Genomic DNA, 23,793 nt, shown 5'->3' with positions numbered 1-23,793 from the left:
AACAAGATAATGTTTGGGGAAGCTTAAACTATTTCTGTACTCAACTAGGATGCTAAATAAAGATGCACAGCAAAAAAATGGATCAGAACCATGGGAATGGATTATAGGAATATAGCAGAATATTGGAGACAGAGCTGTATGTTTTTCACCAACTCATTGTACACTGGCCTTATTACGTATGTGACCACTGTAGCAAGTTATCATTGTGTAGCATTAGCTTATCCTCACATGTTCTTTAGCTCGTATCGCTTCATGGTTTCCCTCTGTCACTTGTACTTATCTAGAGTGCTTCTTCTTGCCGCCTGCTGCCTTCTCTGGCTCTTCTTTCACTCTAAGGTTGGTTTATAGACCAAGCAGCAGGTCCTCCATTGTTGTTGACAATGCATTGCTATTGACGATCCCGCCCACCTTACGATCGAACTCAGTTCTAATGAAAACTGTGTAGAGTAGAACTGACCTGGGACAAACCGCGCTGAGTATGTACTAATGGAAATTGGGCATTGTTTGCAGTACTTAGATTCAGTTTTCCATATTTAGAGAACATGACATAGGTCCACATGCACCTGCATGCAAATTACAAAAGTAACACCTGAAGCAATATAAACAATACTAGGTGCTGATGACTGTAGGCTTGTTAATTCCAAGAACCTTTATGAAGCCTATTAGAAGCATTGGTAGGGTGTCCATATAAGTTAAATAAGTCTGCTACATCTCAATTCAATTCAATTCAAAAATACTTTATTAATCCCAAAGGGAAATTAAATGTTGTTGTAGCTCATATTATGTAGGTTTCTTCAAAGAGCCGTTGTAGATGCTGATGGCTGTGGGCAGGAAGGATCTCCTGTAGCGCTCCGTCTTACAGCAGATCTGAAGAAGCCTCTGACTGAAGACACTCTGTTGCTGTAAGACAGTCTCATGAAGAGGATGCTCAGATCTCAACAATAGGTGTTTAAGTGTTGTTTTTAAGTGGAAGGCAACTGGTCATCTCCAAGATCCATTTTGAAATGGGGAGTTGGGAGTCAGACTTTCATATTATGGCTATGCACTTCCTGCTGTGCACAAGGTCAATGCCACAAGCTTCTGCTGTGTTTTCCTCAATGTTGCACCAATATTTGTAAAGTTCCTTAATAAACATATCCCTGTTCAATCAATACTGTTCAATACTGTTCAATGGTTAGGATTTATTGGAATGTATGTACCTGACATTTGTCAAGTGCCTTGAGACAACATGTGTTGTGAATTGGCACTATATAAATAAACTGAATTGAATTCCATAATCTAATGAAAAGGACAATCTCAGAAATTTTGCAACAGTAAAAATCATTCTGGAATTTGTTCAGTTTAGTGCTAAACCAAGTACAAAGCAGGAATGAACCCTCCTCTACATCAAATTCGAGTCATTTCTGTGGTATAATATAAATTTGATGGATAAAGTTGTATACAGTCAGTCTGTGTCTCGATTTATTAGTTGCTGTTAGGCTTTTTTTGACATATTTGAGCTGTGCATGAATTGCAACATATAAGTCCTACATCCACATCATCCCTAAATTGTATTACAGCTCAATGCAACAATAAGCATTGAACCGTAGAACAACATAGTAATTAACAATTGTTAACTTCTGGGTGGATTGTAAGGTCTAAAAACGTCTTGTCACTGTCTATATGTTGATGGCACTGTTGTTTTGAAGATTATGGATGCTTTAAATTACTCTTAAATTGAATAACTTTATGAAACTAAACTGAACTAAATAACCTGCAACTGGCCCAGATACAAGATGTAACTGCCGGGCAGATACAGATGACCTCCCATATTGAGCTGTCGAAATCTCTTTCAACTCTGTTTTCAGAAGGACAAACCCACCCACATTCACTGTTATTTTTTCAGTGTCGCTATCTGCATGTGCCACTTTGACTCCAATAAGTAACCCCTATCCTTACTCCTCACACTTGGTGGAGCACAGCTGGTGTCTCATGTGTGTTCACTCACCTCTACTGCTTTTATCTGCCTCAGTGCTTCAAAGCCTCTGCTGTCTGTCAGCGCATTGAAACATTAGCAATCAAATGGAGGTTTCCACTTTGCTGTCTAACGGCCTCATGTTGGTCTTTTTGGTTTGTAACTGGATTATTTTGGTTTGTTATTATTTTTGTGTCTAAGCTTTAGTTTTCCATACATGGTTTACTCTTTGTTTGGTGATTTTAAATTCTTTAATGTGTGTGTCCTGTTCTTTCTGTACATGTTTAGACTCTTATTTTACTGAAAGTCTATAGTTTTGGCTTAGTTCATAAGAATCAGAGAAGCTTCTCAAGGCTGCAGAGATCATATTTGAGGTCCAATTAGGCTGCCTCTGCTGCATTTAGCTTTGGAAAACACTAAATGTATCAAATGAAATCCCAGGACTGAAAGACTAGTGTTCTAAAGGAAGATGTACTTGTCAGATTTGAGGTTAAGGTCTTTCTAACAGAAAAAGTACAAAAAGCACATATTCAAAAGCACAAAAGACTGAAAATGAAGACATAATGTTTCAAACTAAGCAGTAGTTTTCCCTGTCCCAAATCCTTTCTAAACCCTTTGAGAGGGCTGAAATCTGCTTTAGCAAAAAAAAAGAAAGTGTGAAGGATTTAGTGATATGTAACCCTGAAGTAGCAGTCAATGAAACAGCCTCACCTGACCGTTTACTTTCAAAATGTAGGGTAAACTACTGTAGTTGTGTAAAAACAGTCTCTGTTCTGGGCTGTCTTAGAAACATGAGAATGCTTAGAACATGGCTAAAAATGACTAAACTTCATTTTTTTAAATGAATCATTTCAAGTTACATTTCAAGTTACACACACACATATATATATATATATATATTTTTTTTATATATATATATATATATATATAAATATATATATATACATATAGTTTGTTTTTTTCAGAAGTTGAACCTTAATTTGCTCAGAATGAAATTGACCAGTCAGATTTCCCTTTGATTCCTCTTAAGCAATTATAGTGTAAATAGTACATTAAAAATAAATATCTCTTTTAGATCTGTAACTTACATGTTTTAGATTAAACATGCATGTATGCACAAATTAATGTTACAATATATTGATTACAACTATTACAACATAGCTAGCATGTCAAACATAATGGCAAAACAAGTTAGTACCAGGCCTGTTAACCTACACTGAAGAAAATCACCATTAACATTAGTATGTGTTTAATTACATATATTAACTGTGCTCAGAGAGAAAGAATAGTTGCTTTTTATTGTAAATGCAGCTCTATATCTTTAACACATTGATGGAACTACTTAGGGCAACAAAAGTAGGTCAAACTTGTTTCCTAGTCAAGAGTTTTACAGATTTTGATCTGTAGTGGAAAATCCCATTACATCATGCTAAAAAGACCAGATATTGCATATGTGACGTGGGCTACACATGCTGGGGAGGTCTCTGCTTCGTCCACCTCTATTACAAGAGCGGAAAATGCTGTTATGTCACATATGAATATAACATTGGCTTACTGTTGCAAGGAGTCACTGAAATATGAGAGAAATTGTATTAATCAGAAATGTTGGGTTGGGCTGCACGGTGGCGCAGTTTGTAGTACTGTTGCCTTGCAGCAATAAGGTCCTGGGTTCAACTCCCGGCCGGGGGTCTTTCTGCATGGAGTTTGGATGTTCTCTCTGGGTACTCTTGTCCTGTATGTCTCTGTGTTGCCCTGCGACGGATTGCTGACCTGTCCAGGGTGGACCTTGCCTCTTGCCCACAGACTGCTGGAGATAGGCACCATCTCCCCCTTGACCCACTATGGAATAAGCGATATAGAAGAAGAAGATGAATGAATGCTGGATGCAGCTCTATATCTCTATATGTGTTGCACATAAAACAACATTTTACCAGAAGGTAACACAAGTAAATGCTAGCTTTGTTCAACATTAACAATATAAATATTGAAAGTCAATACAGAGAAGCAATCTTTTGTACAATGTTATAGAGTGATCATGAAATCTGCTTTTCCAGTTCCATTGTCCGTCAATAAAGAAGCAGCAAGAAGGCAGCGGCTTCGAATTCTGGTTGTGGATTTTCATTGAGATGTTTACATATTCTGCCTGGGTATAAGATGGTTTTCTCTGGGCACCTCAACTTTCAGTCCAGAAATATACATGTTAGGTTAACTGGGGAGTCCAAATGATATTAAGGTGTTTCTCCAGGGTGTACCCTGTCTTTGCCTGTAGCCCATTAATTGGTGCGATAGGATCTAGTCCCAGAATGGATGAAGCAGATTAAGACCTGGGGGGAGGGTGTCTATAGCTGCAAATGAACAGTGTTCAGCTGTTATTATCCACTTGTGTAGCAACTATATTTCTCTGTAAGAAAAAACAGCGACCTTTTCGCTAGGCTACATTAGGGAGAACTAGATATTCGGATTCACACACATACACACACAGTCACAATTTATGAGTCTCCTGTGCATCTCAGATTTGTATTCCTTGCCAATTGCCTAGCCAAAATGGACAAAATTAACTCATGTAGGTGACTTCAAAGAACTAATGAGATACACGATGTGGGCAATTAGCCTTTGTTTTTTAATTCCCCTGGCCACAGGTCACAGATAAGTAAATCAGAGAGCCATTTGTTGTTATGTGTGCCTTTTGATGACAGATGGTGGCCTAAAGTCATTTGAGCTTGTCCTTTCTGCTTTAATGAATGTGACTTTTAAAACTCACAGTTGAACAACAACAGGCCATTTTCACCACATTGCTTGAATATAAAAGGATTTTAACATTGGTGATGTTATAATGCAGTCCAACATTAACTGAGAACGTTTAAGCAGTCTTTTTCCATTCTCATGTCTACCAGCACTGTAGTAATAGTTGACAAATTGTGTTTAAGCTTCCTTGTAACTTTATTCCACCTGCTTTTGTATCCTTGCAAAGTGATTAAATTACAAAAGGAATAACTGAAATAAACATCCACATTTAATGGCACTTCTGGTGAATTGTGTTTAAAACATCTAAAAATGTATGTATCTTTTATTGCAGTAACATAATCTCTTACAGACATTTTTTGGAAAACCCCACTTTGAATGTGAGTACATTTATTATGTGGAAGAAAAAAATTATAAACAACAAACAGCTGCTTTAATCATAATCTTTGGTGGTGAAATTCTTGGCACCCTGTTCAATTTCTATTAATAAAATGTAACTGAACTTTTTTATAATTACTTTTATATTGATCAGAATGTCTAGGAACTGGTAATTACTAATCTATGAGTTTCTGTTTCCCTGGGACAGAAATATTATGTGACATGGGCCCATTTCTTTTACTGCAAAATGGTAAAGACATGAGAAAATGTCATGAAGTAAGGCAGTTGTGTGTTGATCCTCATAAATTATGAAATCACTACAGGAAAATAGTTCTTGCCTAAAACTTGTTGATATCTACAGTCAGAGCAAGAAATAAAGGTTTTAAAATTGTGAACTTGTGACAAGCAAGGCTGGACAAGGATTGAGGATTATGTTATCACCACCACCACCCAGTGAGCAGGATGTAAAATAAATCTCCAAAGCTCACTGCAGCAAAGAGTGGCAACCTGGGGTCACTAAATATCAATGACAACTATTAGACACTATGAACATCCCAACTGGTTGGTTGGAAACATTCAGAGGAAAGGCCTTTTGAGTCCAACTATTAAACACATGGAGTTTAACAGATTCTACTGGGACTTGAAGCAATGAAACAATGAGTACAATATGTGGCTAATCACCTCATGCCTACTGTTAAGTGGGGTAGAGGAGGTGTGATGCTGTGTGTCTGTTTGAATTCCAACAGCTCAGGGAACCTTGTTCAGGTTCATGGTATCATGAACCTTTTGAATTAGTAGAAGATTTAAAATGAAAAAAAAACAAAAAACTGGGTTCTCGTCCAGAAAACATATCCAATCAATGTTGGGTCTTTTAACAGGATAATGAACCACATAGTCAAATCTATATGGTTTCTAACCAATCACCTACTTCTTGTTCAGTAATCACCTTCCTAGTTTTAATGTCTCTCATTAATCAGCTCTTGCTCAGATCCTAGTATTATTCTCACCAGCCTGTTTCCCTGTGTTGCTCTTGTGGTACATTTTGGATTTCCCTGGACTTTAGTTTTTGAATTTCCTTTTGTAGACTGTTTATTTTCATCTGCCTGCCTCCTGTCTCCTCCCTGCATTTGGGTCCAGCTCTTCACCATTACATGACTCTGTAGGGTTGCAAATAATTATGGTACTGCTAATTTTGTTAAAAATAAACTTGAAGAAGTTTCTTGTTAAACTTTAGCAGCAACTCAGTATGTAAATTAGCAAAAGTAAGTACAGTAAACAGCTACTTCCACTAACAAATGTGGATTAATGAACAAGGAGATGCCATATTATAAGTACCAACTCTATTTTGTCTCTATTGTGTGAAATGCTGTGTCTTGTCCTACTAAAAGTGGAGACCATTAGAATAAAACACCACTCAAATTACAATAACATAAGAGAAAGAGAACACGATATAAAACAAATGTGCTGTTTCTTTTGTTCAGACTGTTACCTAGTAATTAAGTCAGTTACTGTCAGCTTCTGTCAGTAAAATGATAATGGTTGATCGATTGATTGATTTTATGTTCTGTCACATGGTGTAATTGTTCAGAGCACTGAGTGTGGGAAAACAACAAATTAAATTTTGGAAACAAACCAGCATCATATTTTGATGAACTTCAGATTTTGCAGATTCTGGTGCTATGCTTGTTGCATCAAGACTGATCTAAGTCTCTGGTTAATATGCGTCACTTTAAGGTACATATTAGATATAATAAGTCAGTGCCTTTATTAATACTGCCCGCTGATCAAGCTTCCCAAAATACTCTGTCTGTTGATTTAATTGTTGCATTTGCTGAGACCTTGTACTGAATTAATAAATTAATAACTACTACGTCTACAGATAAGTTATTTCTCACCTTTTACAGGTCAAAAACCACAACTTAAAACTGATTAATTCAAAACCATCGGTTTTATATTCCTTTTTGTTGCAGCCTTGTTGCAGGTATTTCATTCAGTTAATTAAGGAGCCTTCTTGAAGTGGCTTTGATGTCTACTTATTGGGTAACTGATGACCCACTATAGTGCAGCTCAGCCTGAGGTGGGTGATCTGTTCTGCTTTTTAAATATTTCAGAGCCCTTTGGCATTCATTTTAGTAGAGATCCTGGATTAGGAGAGCAGAAGCTGACGTTTTCATGCCATCAATTGTCACGCTGCTGCTCCACTGACCACCAAGAATAAGTTGCAACTCTCCCTCATGAAGCCATGTCATAGAATCAGAATCAGCTTTATTGCCAAGTTCGTACATACAAACAAGGAATTTGACTCCGGTACACCTTGCTCTCTGGTTTTTGTTTTTTGCATTAAAGAATATACATATATACAATAAACAAATATACACATATATAAATAAAAAGGTGCATTTGCTTCATCTGTATGCTGTTGTTTGGTACTCTATTGAATGTTCATTGGAGAAACAGCCTGGGGGAAGAAACTGTCTCTGTGGCAGCTGGTTTTAGTAAACAGTGCTCTGTAGCGGCGGACTGAAGGTAAAACTCTAAACAGTTTATGTGCAGGGTGTGTGGGGTCTGCAGAGATTTTTGCAGCTCTTTTCCTGACCCTAGACCTGTATAAGTCCTGGATGGAGGGAAGGTCAGCTCTGATTATTTTCTCTGCATTCCTGACTGTTCGTTGCAGTCTGGACCTGTCCTGTTTTGTGGATGAGCCAAACCACACTGAGATGATGTAGACAGGACAGATTGAATGATGGCAGTGTAGAAGATGACCAGCAGCTCCTGTGGAAGGTTGTACTTTTTGAGTTGCCTCAGGAAGTACAGTCTCTGCTGGGTCTTCCGAACATTGTCTATGTGTGAGGACCATCTCAGGTCCTCAGAGATGGTGGTTCCTAGGAACCTGAAGTGGTCCACAGCTGACATGGTGTTGTTGAGGATGGTGAGGGGGTATATGGGGGTGGTGTTCTCCGAAAGTCCACCACCATTTCCACAGTCTTGAGTGGGTTGAGTTCAAGGTAGTTCTAACCAGTGTACCAGCCGATCCACCTGCTGTCTGTATGCAGACTCATCACCGTCCTGGATCAGTCCAATGACAGTGGTGTCATCTGCAAACTTCAGGAGTTTCACGGACAAGTCCACTGAGGTGCAGTCATTTGTATAGAGAGAGAAGAGGAGTGGGGATAGAACACACCCCTGGGGGGCACCAGAACCTATTGATCTGGATCGGGAGAGGATGCTCCCCAGTCTCACCTGCTGCTGTCGGTCTGTCAGGAAGCTGTTGATCCACTGACAGGTGGAGGCTGGGACGTTGAGCTGGGTGAGCTTCTGGTGGAGGATGTCTGGTATGATGGTGTTGAAGGCCGAGCTGAAGTCTACAAACAGGATCCTGGCGTAGGTCCCTGGGTGGTCGAGGTGTTGCAGGATGAAGTGTAGACCTAAGTTAACAGCATCATCTGCCGACCTGTTTGCTTGGTAAGCAAACTGCAGGGGGTCCAGCAGGGGGCCTGTGATGTCTTTCAGGTGCTTCAACACCAGCCGCTCAAAGGACTTCATGATCACAGATGTCAGGGCTACAGGCCTAGGATGATGGGTTTCTTGGGAATCGGGATGATGGTGGATCGTTTGAAGCAGGAGGGGACCTCACACGTCTCCAGTGACTTGTTGAAGATCCGGGTGAGAATCAGAATGAGTTGATTTGCACAGGCTTTCAGGCATGATGGGGAGACGTTATCAGGTCCTCCAGCTTTCTTTGTTTTCATGCGCTGAAAGAGCCTGTTTACATCTTCCTCGGAGATCTTTAGTGCAGGCGGAGGATCTGAAGGTAGGGGATTGGTAGCTTTGTGGGAAGAACTTGTTCCTGAATGGGATGTGGAGGAGATGATTTGAGGTGTGAATGGCTTCTTGTCATGTCTGCAGTAGAAGCCATTCAGACGGTTGGCCAGGATTCTGTTCAGGATGGGCGGGGGGGGCTCCTGTAGGCAGTCAGGTTTCTCAGACCAGTCCATACAGCCGAAGTATCACCAGTAGAAAGGCTGTTCTTCAGCTTCTCACTGTAGCTTCTCTTGGCTGCTTTGATCTCCTTTGTTAGTTTGTTCCTGGCCTGCCTGTACCGCACCCAATCTTCACTGCTGTGAGCTTCTTCCTTGTCCTTGCTCAGATTCCTGAGATGTGGAGTAAACCATGGCTTGTTCCCAAAGGTGCAGAAGGTCTTGGTCTGCACACACATGTCCTCACAGAAACTGATGTTTGATGTCACCACATCAGTTAGTCAGCTAGGCAACAGATGATATTTACTGCTAAATCTATAAATACAGAAAGTACAATTTTAGCTGATTTAGCTGTCTGGATTAATCTCTCTTTATATATTGTTGGTAGCATTAATAAAAACTGATTCCGTTACTGTGTTGCTTTCTAGTACTGCTTCCACCAATCAAATCAATGATTGGTTGGTTGTGACACTGGTGGCATTTAAAAACACTGTTATTTAAACCTATGTTACTAATTCGAGATGGCGTACACTTGTGTTCAATTCAATTAAATTCAATTCAATTCAGTTTTATTTATAAAGCGCCAATTCACAACACATGTCGTCTCAAGGCACTTCACAACAGTCAGGTACATACATTCCAATTAATCCTAACAATTGAACAGTGCAGTCGGAGTTAGCTTTTTATTCAAATTGGATAAAAAGTTTTTCTATCTAAGGAAACCCAGCAGATTGCATCCAGTGAATGACTTGCAGCATTCCCTCCTCCCGGATCAGCATGTAGAGACAGTGGACAGTCACTGGCGTTGACTTTGCAGCAATCCCTCATACTGAGCATTCATGTAGCGACAGCGGAGAGGAAAAACTCCCTTTTAACAGGAAGAAACCTCCAGCAGAACCAGGCTCAGTGTGAGCGGCCATCTGCCACGACCGACTGGGGGTTTGAGAGAACAGAGCAGAGACACAAAAAGAACACAGAAGCACTGATCCAGAAGTACTTTCTATGGAAAGGAAAAGTAAATGTTAATGGATGTAGCTCCTTTAGTCGTTTCACCTAGAAAGAAAGAACAGATAAACTCTGAGCCAGTTTTCAAGGTTAGAATCTGAAAGAGAGCACATATAATTAGTTACAGTAAAAGCTCAGTCAATTTCCATGTCTAGGAGAGAGAAAGGGTTAAACACTAAAAGACAGGGCTATGTGGATCATCGGTAGAGGGTGAGCATTAAGTTGTTGCCAGCAGAAGCTCGGACGATTCCCCTCTCCAGAAAGGTGTCACAGGCAGACACAGAGCCAGTCCAGGTGTAGCTTCTAGGAAGAAAAAAGAGAGAACAAGGTTAAAAGCTGAAATAACAGCAAACAATGCAAAATTGGAGAGTAGTGTGAGAATGTAGTGAAGAGGGTGAAAGTGGTCGTTATGTCCTCCAGCAGCCTAAGCCTATAGCAGCATAACTAAACAGATAGTTTCAGTTCAGATTGTTTAGTTAAACGGCGCTTATTTACAACAATGTCGTCTCAAGGCACCTCACAAAGGGTCCCACTGATGGTCATTGTTATACTAAAAACCACAAGGATTGGGATACCTCTCTCTGTCAAACTGATCACAACCATCGGAAAAGAGAAGGGGTCACACAGGTAGCAGAAATTGAGGGTGTGTTTGCACCTCAACCATAACTGAGCCGGTTTAGGCTAAACCTGACTCCCCCTTACTCCAACCAACAGGGTTTGGGAGGAAGGCAAAAGCAATTCAATGTCTGTTTATTGATCTCTCAAGGCAAAAAGAACCATTTCATATGCAGAAACATTTAATCAGATCAGTCCACTCATAGACAGAATAAAATGGGACAGATTTCTCTCAAAAGATAGATAACTATAGATAATGCCTAAATGGAGAGTAGTAGGAGAAAGTAGCGGAGTGAAGAAAAATGGGTCACTCTAAGCCTATAGCAGCATAACTACAGAGATAGCTCAGGATAAACTAAGCCACTCTAACTATAAGCTTTATCAAAAAGGAATGTTTTAAGCCTAGACTTAAAAGTAGACAGGGTGTCTGCCTCACGGACTAAAGCTGGGAGCTGGTTCCACAGGAGAGGAGCCTGATAACTAAAGGATCTGCCTCCCATTCTACTTCTAGAGACTCTAGGAACCACCAGTAAACCTGCAGTCTGAGAACGAAGTGCTCTGTTAGGAACATATGGAACAATCAGATCTCTGATGTATGATGGAGCTAGATCATTAAGGGCTTTATATGTGAGGACGAGAATTTTAAATTCTATTCTGGACTTAACAGGGAGCCAATGAAGGGAAGCTAAAATAGGAGAAATATGATCTCTCTTTTTAATTTTCATCAGAACTCTTGCTGCAGCATTTTGAATCAGCTGAAGGCTTTTAACTGCATTTTGTGGACATCCTGATAGTAACGAATTACAATAGTCCAGCCTTGAAGTAACAAATGCATGGACTAGTTTTTCAGCATCACTCCTGGACAGGATATTTCTAATTTTGGCAATGTTCCGGAGATGAAAGAAGGAAATCCTAGAAACCTGTTTAATATGGGATTTAAATGACATATCCTGGTAAAAAATAACACCAAGGTTTTTTACTTTATTATCAGAGGTCAATTTAATGCCATCCAGGTTAAGTTTCTTTTTTAAAGACTCCGGTCCAAAGACGACAACTTCTGTCTTGTCTGAATTTAGAAGCAAAAAATGTAACGTCATCCAAGTTTTTATATCTTCAAGACATGCTTTTAGTCTATCTAACTGGTTGGGCTCATCAGGATTTATGGATAAGTAAAGCTGAGTATCATTAGCGTAACAGTGAAAATTTATCCCATGCTGCCTAATAATTTGACCTATTGGAAGCATATATATAGTAAAGAGAATTGGCCCAAGTACTGAGCCCTGTGGTACTCCACAATTAACCCTGGAGTTTAAAGATGATTTATCATTTACATGAACAAACTGGAATCTGTCAGACAGATAAGATTTAAACCAGCTTAGCGCTGTTCCCCTGATCCCTACAGCATATTCCAGCCTTTCTAAGAGAATTTTGTGATCGACTGTATCAAATGCAGCACTGAGATCTAACAGAACCAGAACAGACACAAGTCCATTATCTGAGGCCATAAGAATATCATTAGTGACTTTCAGCAGAGCTGTTTCAGTGCTATGATGAGCTCTGAAACCTGACTGAAATTCTTCAAACAGGTCATTGTTGTGTAAATGCTCACACATTTGATTAGCAACAATTTTCTCAAGAATTTTAGATAAGAATGGAAGATTGGATATAGGTCTGTAATTTTTCAAGTCATCTCGATCAAGCGAAGGTTTCTTAAGTAAAGGTTTAATTACAGCTAACTTAAAAGCCTGTGGTACATATCCATTTACTAAAGATAGATTAATCATATCTAAAATGGGGCTGGTAATCAGAGGGAACACTTCCTTAAATAATTTGGTTAGGATTGGGTCTAACATACAAGTTGAAGGTTTAGATGAAGCTAATATTTCTGATAACTCAAGAAGCTTCACAGGATCAAAACAGTCCAAACACAAATCAGGTTCTGCAGTTATTTCCAATGTTGTCTCACTTGCTGAGTATGAAGTAATCATCTTCGGGAGTATGTCAAATATTTTCTTTTTAATAGAATAAATTTTATTTAAGAAGAATCCCATAAAGTCATGGCTGCTAAGAGCTAAGGGAATGGATGGCTCAACAAAGCTATGACTGTGTAAGTTTAGCAACTGTACTAAAGAGAAACCTAGGATTATTCTTGTTCTCTTCTATTAATGATGAGAAATAAGCTGTTCTAGCTTGGCGAAGTGTCTTTTTATACAACAGTAGGCTATTTTTCCAGATTAAGTAGGAATCCTCTAGGTGTGTAGAGTGCCATTTTCTCTCCAATTTTCTAACATTGTGCTTTAAAGTATGCAGCTCTGAATTAAACCAAGGAGCTAGACTCCTATTAATGATTACCTTCTTTTTCAAGGGGGCTGCATTGTCTAATGCATCACGCAATGATGAAGAAACACTATGAACAAAAGAATCAATTTGTGAAGGGGCAGAAACAGAATTATTGCCCTCCACTGTGCTTTTCAGTGATAATGAGGAAATTAAAAGTGGAACAGATTCTTTAAAGGTTGTTACAGCATCGCCTGATAATGATCTACTATAATGACATTTTCTTTCAGGTGTGGAGTACTCGGTTAAATTAAACTCAAAGGTTATTAAGAAATGGTCAGACAGGACAGGGTTATGAGAGAATATTGTTATGTCTTTACACTCAATGCCATATGTCAGCACAAGGTCGAGAGAATGAAGACAAAGGTGGGTAGGTTTGTTAATGTTTTGATCAAAGCCAATTGAGTCTAAGATAGCATTAAACGCTATATTTAGGCTATCACTTTCAGCGTCTACATGAATGTTAAAATCCCCCACTATAATAACTTTATCTGTATTTAACAGTAAATCAGATAAAAGGTCTGAAAACTGATCTAAAAATTGAGAGTAAGGGCCTGGTGGACGGTACAAAACAACAAACAGAAGAGGTTTTAGTGCTTGGCAATTTGGATTAGAAAAACTAAGGATTAAATATTCAAAAGAGTTGTAGCTATTGATTGGTCTGGGGCTAATCAATAAATCAGACTGAAAGATGGTTGCTACTCCTCCTCCTCGCCCAGTAATTCGAGGAATGTGAAAATTAAATGTTAATAATTAGTAGGAGTTGACTCATTTATAGTAACATAATCCTCTTGCTGCAGCCAGGTTTCTGTGAGGCAAAGTAAATCAATCTGATTGACACAAATCAGGTCACTAACTAGCAATGTCTTTGAAGAGAGATATCTTATGTTCAGTAAGCCACATTTAATTGTTTTATTTTTCGTTTCGGTCTGAGTTGTGTTTATTTTTATTAGATTTTCCTGATTTCCTCCTTTTAGATAATTTTTTTTATTTTTGATGTCGCCCGTTCTGGCCCCTGGCAGACATTTGACTATGGTCGCTGGTGTCTCTAGTGCCACGTTTCTGACTATGGAGCTGCCAATTACCAGAGTTGGCTTCTCAGCGGGTGTGTCACTGAGCAGGGAAAATCTGTTAGAAACGCAGACGGGTTGGTGGTGACTTGTGGGCCGGGATCTAGGACTATGCTTTCTACGTACTGTCACCCAGCTGGCCTGAAGCCCCGGCTGCGCGGGCTCTGCTGGAGGACTGCTACGGGGAGCTACCCTCGGTGGCTCCGTGCTGGCTAAGGGGCCTCGGCTATCTGCTGGTTTTTCAACATCGCGGAGCCGGGCCTCCAATTCTGACACCCTCGCCTCCAAAGCTACAAAAATGCTACATTTATTACACGTCCCATTATCACTAAAGTAGGCAGAGGAGTAACTGAACATCTGACACAGAGAGCAGTAGAGAGAAGACTCAGAGAGAGAAACAGTTGAACGGGTAGCCATGGTGGAGCTAAAGCTAAGCTAGCGACCCCTTACCACTAATAGAAAAACCGTGTAAGACACGGAGAGTCCCCAAACGTTAAATGCAGCAACAGAAAGTAAGTGTTTTAACGTGCTTATGTATTAGAACAAGTAAGAGATATCACAGTAGAGAGAAATCAGATCAAACGAGAGAGCTTCACACACCAAACAATTCACCAACAGCGAAAACAGGAAGTGACGTTACCCAGAGCAACAGAGCATCCAATCAGTCCAGTTGCAGCAGTGTTCAAAATAATAGCACTTCAACTAGATTGATTAGATCAAACACTGTGTTTTTAGTAGAAATCATATTACCACATGGCAAATAATTTACTAATTGGTGTAGTAGAGTCATAGAAAACCAAAACAACCAACATTCATTATATGCATGGTCCTGTCTGTGTAAATGAATAGGTGATTGATAGAGGTGTGTTCAAAATAAGTGTGGAGTTCAGTTACTGAGGTCATTAAATCTATGAAGAAACAGGTGCCAGCACACGTTGTACATGAATAAAAAAAAAAAACCTGACAAGAATGGATAGTTTCAAGCATTGTTCAGAAGAACAGCGTACCTTAAGACACGGATTGGAGAAGGGAAATATATAAAGAGGTGTAGAATATGATTTGCTGCTCGGCTGCTGCTCTCCAATGCTTTAAAATTAAAAGCAAAAGCAGAGAAATGTGGAAGAAAACGAAAGGCCTGGAATCAATCAAATAATAGCCACAATGGCAAAGACTCAGCCAAGTTTGCATGCGTGGGTTCTCACCGGGTACTCCAGTCCAAAGACACGCCTGTTAGGTTAACTGGTCTCTCTAAATTGCTCTTAGGTGTGAATGAGTATGTGCATGGTTGTTTGTCCTGTATGTGTCTGTGTTGCCCTGTAATGGACTGGCGACCTGTTCAGGTTGTACGTTTTTTTGTCTTAGTCTCACTGAGTAAAGCTAACCTGGTAATGTGGTCTGTCAAGGGTGCTTCTAATTATATTTCACCCTGAAAAAGCAAACATCCAGCTGTGTGGTCACATGACCGTGTTGATCATTAACACCTATGTGCCAAACTGAGCCTTGCTGCTGCAGTTTGTTTCCTCCTGGCTTAAAGCTGTGCATTCATCAGAGAACCAGACTCTGGTCTCAGCCTGAAGAGAGATCAGCTAATACATCACTGTCAGCATCCTACATAATGACGCATTAATCTTACAAGAGTTTGGTTCTAGGATCTGTCTTCTAATCACTGGCTGTGCTCTCCAAAGCGCTGCAGGACAGAATACATAGTACCTTCAGATTCCTCCTAGAACACAACTAGAGAGGCAACAATCAGAGATTTGGGTAATGTAAACTTCAAACCTGCGATACCAATTTTAGCCAATTACAATTTCTCTTTTAAAACTATAACTGCATTTTGTGGTTTTTCTAGCCTCCCGCTTTGAGTGGTCATTATTGTTTTTGGAAAGGCAATGCCTTTCTGTGTGTGTGTTTGAGACACAGCAGTCACAGTCAAACAAGGTTTTAATTACTTAAAGTTAAAATGATTTGGAGATGACATTTTTAACTGTTTTAGTGTTCTTTCTTAGTGATCAGCAGGATTAATAAGGTTGGCTTTACTAACTAAACATGTTCACTCTCTCAAAAATGTAGACCCTTACGTTAAATTTGACACTTCCAAAAATCTGCCAACATATCAAATCTATGAAAGATTGAGGATGACATTTTAAAAGCATAAAAAGAGCAATTTTGTTGTAATCTGCTAAAGACAGTTCCTGGTCAGTTTGCACCATCACTAATTCTACAAACTCTCCTCAATTTGGGTATGACTTGTCATCCTGTGGTAGATGGCTCCTTTTCGTTCCTGAAAAGTTAGAACGTAAATGACCAAAATTGCAAAAGTACAAAATGGTGATGGAACAAAATGGCCACCATCCTTGAAGTCTAGAAACAACCAACACACCTCAGCAGAAAGCAGCTTTTTAATTCAAACTATGACATCATTCCTGTGATCACATATTACTGATACATATTACTGATACCGACAACGGTTAACTTTGAGTCTTTCTTATTAAGTAACAACTTCCACACTGAAGAGTCTTGTTGTCAGTGCAACCTGGTACTGCTTCCAATCTCATTATATGGAAAAAGATGGCCGTTCTGAGGTTCCAACAGGACAGTCACTGGCCCAGTCCAGAAAGAAGTCACCTGATTCTGTTCACCACTGATTCCTTGTCGTATCTCTGAAAATATCTAAAATATTTTCTTTTAAAAATGTTAATTATAGTAAACATTAACAGCACAATATTCTTCATATGGCCTCTCAGAATGTTTTAGTGAGTTGAGGCTCATAAAGGCACACAAATACACACACACACACACACACACACACACACACACACACACACACACACACACACACACACACACACACGTAATTAATTCCTGGTTAATTGCACCTCCTCATTACCTGACTGACAAGTACTAGTATAGCTGCTGCTAAGTGGTGGTGTAAGAACAAGCTCAATTACAGCTTACAACACAGTAGCCATGCATTGTAGTGTCTGTGCCAAAGAGAAAACCTTGTTAACGAAAAGCTGAAGTACAGTTTTACCTGCTTATTCTTTTTTATTTTTTATAACAAGTAAAACCTCAGTTATTACCTGTTAAATGCATACAACTACATTGAATGACATTGTTAAAATTTGTAAAATTGGACATTTTTGGTTTGTTATGTCAGAAAAATTTTATTAGAAAATAAAGATTCATATCCTGATTGATTGGTTAATGGCAAATGCATAGGAATGCATTTCCCTTTGGAAAAATTAACATAAATTTACTGTAAGGCATGGCAAGTTTATTTATATAGCACATTTCAGAAACAAAGCAATGGAAAGTGCTTTACATGATGAGAATAAACTACTTTGCAGTGACAAAAAACATAAAAATGTACATTGTAGTGGCATGATGAAAGAAAGTAAAAAAAAAGGATAGAAAAGTAAACAAAAGTTGGACTACAGACTAAAATTCTTGAATTTCAATATTTTAGGGCTGTATGAGCCCCTTTAATTTATTTTAACCCATTCATTGATGCACTCTGTGCTTTTGGGTCCATATTCTTAAAATATAATCAAAGTTTCTTTCAGGGGAGGAGGAATGCCAATGGAGGAATACCAATGTCAAAGCTTGGGAGACTTTGGCCCATAGACCCCCATCTCTGTGCTGGCTTCTTAAACTCTATGCTTCCAGGTCGCTTGTCTAAACTCTGTGCCATCTTAGGGTCATGTCCCCTTTACTGTTTTCAGTAAGATTTGTTATTTTATTTTAAAGGTAAACAATAAGTCTCCTGATTTTGACCCACCTGAGCTCTAAATTTCTCCAGCTCCTCTAGAGTAACAATGGTCTATGTGTCTAAACTGTCAGTTGAGGTGGATGGCCTTGTCTTGGCCATATTCTTTCCAGTTTTAGATAATCGATGAAACGGTCACCTTAAGATGTTTTAAGCTTGGGACCTTGATTTACAGTATAAACTTGCTTAAAATATCTCCACAACTTCACCTATGATGTTTCTGTTCTGTTTTTTGGTCTTCCTGATGGTGGTTGTTCACCTATGTTCTCTAACAAACCTCTGAAGCCTCAGATTTTTACCTGTAAGAAATGATGAAAAATACATAAATGAAAAAAACATTTTTTTTTTATTTCTTTCACTTAATAATTATGCACTACTTTGAGTTGTTGGTTTCCATGAAATCCCCGAAAAATACCTCCAGATTTGTAGTTGTTGTGTGACAAAATGCAAAAAGGTTCCAGTTGTATGAATACCTTCGGAAGGTGCCGTATTTCTCTTTAAAACATTTATATCAGAAAGACTTTTAGTTTAAGGCCATGTTGTTTTTGCTGTCCTGCCGTTTGCTTTCATTGCCAGAAAATGGACGGGAGGGTCGAGCATTAAATGGTAAAGGAGTTTTAATTGAACATTTATCGGAAATACATTGCAGGCCTGAACATATAGATGGTTTAATTCCTTTTCAGTCTTTTCACTTTTGTGCAAAAGCCCATTTTAATCTGCTTTGCCCTTGTTTTTCTATGTAGAAAACTCAATATATGCCTGGAATATAAACATGTCACCTCAGTGGCATCTATTCTTTGGGTATGATTTCCTGAAACAGCTGTTAATGAAAATAAAACAAAAACTAAGGCACAGCTCTGATTGCCACTAAAAAGAAGAGAAACTGAAGAATGAAGGCCACATGAAACTACATTGAATGAGAGTCAGGTCTTAATGGGATAAGGTCTAAATATGCGGCTCTGGGCTTGGTTCACTGGTGAATAATCAATGCATAATTGTCTCTTTCAATAGAACACTGATGGAGGTGTTTCATCATAGCAGTTTGTGATGAAGACTAATGTGTGATCATTACGCCTTGAGGGCCTCTTCACTCAGCAGCTACTCTCTCTTGAGAGGATTCTGAACAGCAAAGGGTCTTTAGTCCAGGACTTTTTTTTTTTCACTTTAATTCAGTGGCAGATGCTGGTCTTTCAAGGAGGGGAAGCTCAATTTCAAGATTGCTGATTCGCTCTTTTCGCTGTCAATCAAAAAGGGATTCAGCCTCAGACAGATCATCCAATCATCATGCAGAAGCTGAGTGTCCGGGCCTGCCGAGGCCAGCCCACTGCCCCATAGACCCCCAGAGACGCTGAGTGTCCGATGGGCGGGACAAAGCCCAGCATTTATCCAATGACTCGTCTCGTTTCGCTGCAGCCGAGGCTGCCCCATAGACCCCCAGAGACGTTGAGCGTCCGATGGGCGGGACAAAGCCCAGCATTTATCCAATGACTCGTCTCGTTTCGCTGCAGCCGAGGCTGCCCCATAGACCCCCAGAGACGCTGAGCGTCCGATGGGCGGGACAAAGCCCAGCATTTATCCAATGACTCGTCTCGTTTCGCTGCAGCCGAGGCTGCCCCATAGACTCCCAGAGACGTTGAGCGTCCGATGGGCGGGACAAAGCCCAGCATTTTTGCTTCATAATTGAACTCACTGTTTAAAGCACTATGAAGCTGCGGGAATGAGTGAGAGGAAAGCTGCGTCGTTACCAGTGATAAGAAGCTGATTCTGAACAAAAATTGAGCGCGTTGTAGCGCATATTTAGTCAATGACATGTACACACAACAGTATATATTTGATCACTTATTTTTTGACATTTTAGGGGAAGCTGAGCTTCCTTGCGGTCTTAGAGCAATCCCCACTGCTTTAATTATATAATATATATTTCTTCTTCTTCAGGGAAACCAACTGTCATAGATGTGGACATATTTGTGAACAGCATTGGCCCAGTGTCTTCAATCAATATGGTAAGTCAAACTTCCCTTGTATTGTAGCTTGTGGTATGCTGGTGAGAACTGGATACTTTATAGAAGAACAGGTTCCTTTTGGTTTATATAATTATTTTTGTTAAATATTCAGATACATGGTGATACAGCTTTGTTTCATGTAGAAATAAAGAAAGCCTTTCCTGAAATGATTTACTGTTAGTATAGAATAGTATTCATCTCCAGTAGAACTGCAAAATGTATTGAATTTCCTCCATGATCCCAATACTAATGTGTGCAATGCAGCAATTGCAAATGACTTCTTGGATGCAATATTTGGTAGGTTCCAGTATTATGGGCAATGCTTTTAAACTCAGCTGGGTAATAATTTATTTTCACCACTTGGATGGACTTTCAATGTCCTTTATGCCCACGCCTGATACTGATCTCATACCCCCTGTTGGACTATTGCAGTCTGCCTTTTATTTTAATGGTGTAATGAAGACTTGTTCCCGATGAAGCTCTAGACTTGCCTTACTTTGCATTTAACACTAGCAAACAAAGTATTTTCACCAGATAACCTAGTCTGGCACTGATCTTTTTTTATACATTTGACAGAAATTCCGCTGCTGCATCCACGCAGTTATGACACAAATATCACATTAATGACCCAAAAATAACATCACATAATCTCACACTGATCTCAACAGCATCACACATATTTCTAAGATGTGAGAGAACTTGATGTTCCACCAAATCCTCTTCATTTCCTTACATTTTAAACCACAAAAGACATCTTAAAATGTTCCATCATACATGGCTTGATAAGAAACAATGCAACTGTACAATTGTATTGTGCTTAGTTTCTTAGTTCATTCTCACCATTATTCTATTGCACCTCTGTTTATCTTTTCCCTTGATTTTTCTCTTTGTGTCCAAGCTGATCTCCATTTATTAGTCTCCCTTCAAAGTCCCTTCCCTGTCCCTTCGTGTCTCCTGTGTTCCTCGTTCTGTTTTCCTGATGACACCTTGTAAGTTATCATTATTTAGTAAATAAACTTTTATGTACTCCCAAAGCTCCTGTCTGCTCCTGGGTCCAGCTCCACATTTACACATCATGGCGATACTATGGTTTGCTAGATATTTTTGAACTGCAAATTTAGAAATAATGTTTGTAATTTTCTGCTGGGTGCCATATTAATTTACTTTCAAGTAAGATTTAAATTTTTAGGCCTTAGTAATATTTTCTGAAGTGTTACCTATATTTATTACATGTGAACAATTCAAATAAACCTTGTAGTTCCTAAGATATATTTGATTCAATCTGAGCATGTCATTTTCAATCAGAATGAATCCAAGGGTTTAAGAGATTAGTCTGTTATCCCCAAATAGGATGTTGTGGTATACCAGTTGCTTTTAAAAGTTAACTAATAATCAAAATTATTATTGTGCTTAGTGGTAACAGTGATAGTTGTAGAATTGATATTATATTATATACATTAACAAACTTAATAACTGCTTTTTAAATGAAGTCACAGACAAAATAAAACACTGCTAACCAAATCCAAAATGTATCCAGCCAAATAATTTCTTTAAAATGTGTTTCAGAGAGCAGATTGTTTATTCTTAAGGCTCTTATCTTGAAGGTATTGGAGGAAGCTGGAGTTTCTCATATCATAGTTCGCATACACTTTTAATAGTAATTTCATTTTAAAACAGTACTGCTAACCGTAAGATATTTTCTCCTGTATTAGTGAAACTGGTCATTGTTTATCTCTAGTAAACAGAGTCCCCCTATGTTCCATTTAATAATAAAGTATAAATCCAGTTGTTCAGTGAGGAATATTTTTCAAAAAAACATCATCATGAAGTTTAAATCAGAGTTAGGTTATGAAACAGTATACCAAATCTTTGAGCATGGAGCACTGTTTCATCCATCGTCATCCACCTGATCTAACGAGCCAGGGAAAGAATGCATTTATCAGAGATGCAGCCATGGGACCTATTGTAACTCTGGAGGAGCTGGAACCACTGTTTCATCAACAAGTGTGTGTTTACAGCCCACATATTTGGCCTTTAAGGAAGAATGGCAAGAAAGTCATTGCTGAAAGAAAGCAACAAGAAGTCAAGCTAGCTGTTTATCACAAGCCATGTAGGGGACACGGCAAACATAGAAGAAGGTCCTCTACTGAGATGAAACCAAGATGTAAAACATGAAGTAACAACACTTCCCTGAACACATCTGTCATTGCAGCTTTGTAATTAGACCCAAATGCAGACTGAACCAAAGGTGAAAAATATTTAATGAAAAACAGAAGGCAAACATGCAGAATAGCACCCGAGAAACAGAATATGGAATATGACGGGTAACAACTGGCTTAAATCAGAACGGAACATCGGGTAGAACAACGGAAGAATGCAGCAGGCAGTAATGCGAAGTCAAGGGCTTGAATACTGAGGTAGGGGTGGAAATAGACAAAGAAACCAGATGAGCTAATCAGAGGAAATGAGAAACAGCTGAGACAGAGACAAAGCAGAGAAGCTCAGGGGAGGAAACTAATGAACCTGAGTGGAGCAGGACGCAAGGAAATAAAGTTGAAACCTAAACGCAAAGGAATTAACTAATAAGGCAACATAATAATGAACACTGAATATGGCAAGAACAGAAAATATATGAACAACAAGGAAATGTTAAGAACACATAATCATAACTTATGCATTACAACCTGTAGCCATCTAGTTTCTAGATCAGCTTGCCCATGTTATTCACCAAAGTCTGATGAACGAAGACATGGGATGGGAACCGTGTGAAGTCAGATACATTGGAGATATGGTCCGACTGTGGAACAGGTTTATTAATATTTTAGATAATAGATTAACTAAACACATCTTTAACTGGGACTTGTCCAACAGATACACGTGGCCTAGACAGGTAGATATTTGAGGGGGCTGATCTTGAGTACATTTACAGAAATATGCTGGGATGCAACTGAACAAATTAAAATATCTTACTTCGAAGCTTGTGTGAAGTGTGAATGGGCTAGTAACCAAAATTACAAACTTATATTTTGATTAACAATGTTTATGGTCCAGAGTCTTATGTGACATGTAATTTAACCAAAGCCCAAAGATCAGTATGTGCACAGCCCAGATCAGGTACTCTAACTCTAGCATTAGAAATTGGACGAGTCCACTTAATCCCAGAGGAAGACCGAAAATGTTCTCTATGTGACTTAAAATTACATTTGTATTTTTAAAAAGGATTGAAAACCTCATATTATTTTTCCTCCAGTTCACTATTAACAATTTATCACATAAAATCCTTTAAAAATATTGTTTTCTGGTTGGAACATAACGAAAAATGTCAGGCACCATAACTGTTCTTTCAACCTGGCTGCTGTTGCCATGAGCTGAACCGAAATTTAACTAATCAATAAAAGTGTTCCAGTTTGATTGAGTGTGCTTTTCTTGGCGTGTCTACAATATTATTTTGCACCAGCTGTCATTTTTATTGAGAAAAAAAAAAAAAAAAAGGTTTTTACAGGGTTGATTTTTGGTCTCACATGTTTACATGGAGTATTTTAACTTATGAATCCTATCATATGGCTAATGTTCTTTTCTGCATTGCATCTATAACTTATGACAAAAAGTTTGGGTAGGTTCATAATCTGGAATTGTTTGCAACTTAATAATTTACTTTATATGCCTAAACAATGCTTCATTCTTAGTACATATTCAGTACTACTACATAGAGCACCCTTTCATTTGAGCCATATTTTAAGCTCCATTGTTGCAGATAAATACACTTACAGTAATATCAGTTGTCATTCTTGTATTGTTTTTAATTGCAATGCACCGTGTAATTCAGAGTGTCATGACTTCACGGGCCATCACATGGTGATTTATTCCTTTCTGCACAGATTCACCAGAACTTGAAGGAGACCATTTTCACATGCAATGCGAATTTAATAAGAGACTTATTATGTTC

General features: G+C 38.8%; 1 protein-coding gene across 1 annotated transcript in view; it reads left to right on the top strand.

The window, feature by feature from the left end:
- LOC124874150 (gamma-aminobutyric acid receptor subunit gamma-3) overlaps positions 1-23,793 on the top strand; it is an 81,065-nt gene that overhangs the window by 4,575 nt on the left and 52,697 nt on the right. The window contains exon 3 of the mRNA XM_047375387.1: positions 19,780-19,847. Within this exon, the coding sequence (XP_047231343.1) occupies positions 19,780-19,847 (68 nt within the window). The remainder of the gene's footprint in view (positions 1-19,779; positions 19,848-23,793) is intronic.

This window comes from Girardinichthys multiradiatus, chromosome 9 (assembly GCF_021462225.1).
Source record: "Girardinichthys multiradiatus isolate DD_20200921_A chromosome 9, DD_fGirMul_XY1, whole genome shotgun sequence".
Lineage (NCBI taxonomy): Eukaryota > Metazoa > Chordata > Actinopteri > Cyprinodontiformes > Goodeidae > Girardinichthys > Girardinichthys multiradiatus.
This window is presented reverse-complemented; position numbering and strand designations above follow the sequence as displayed.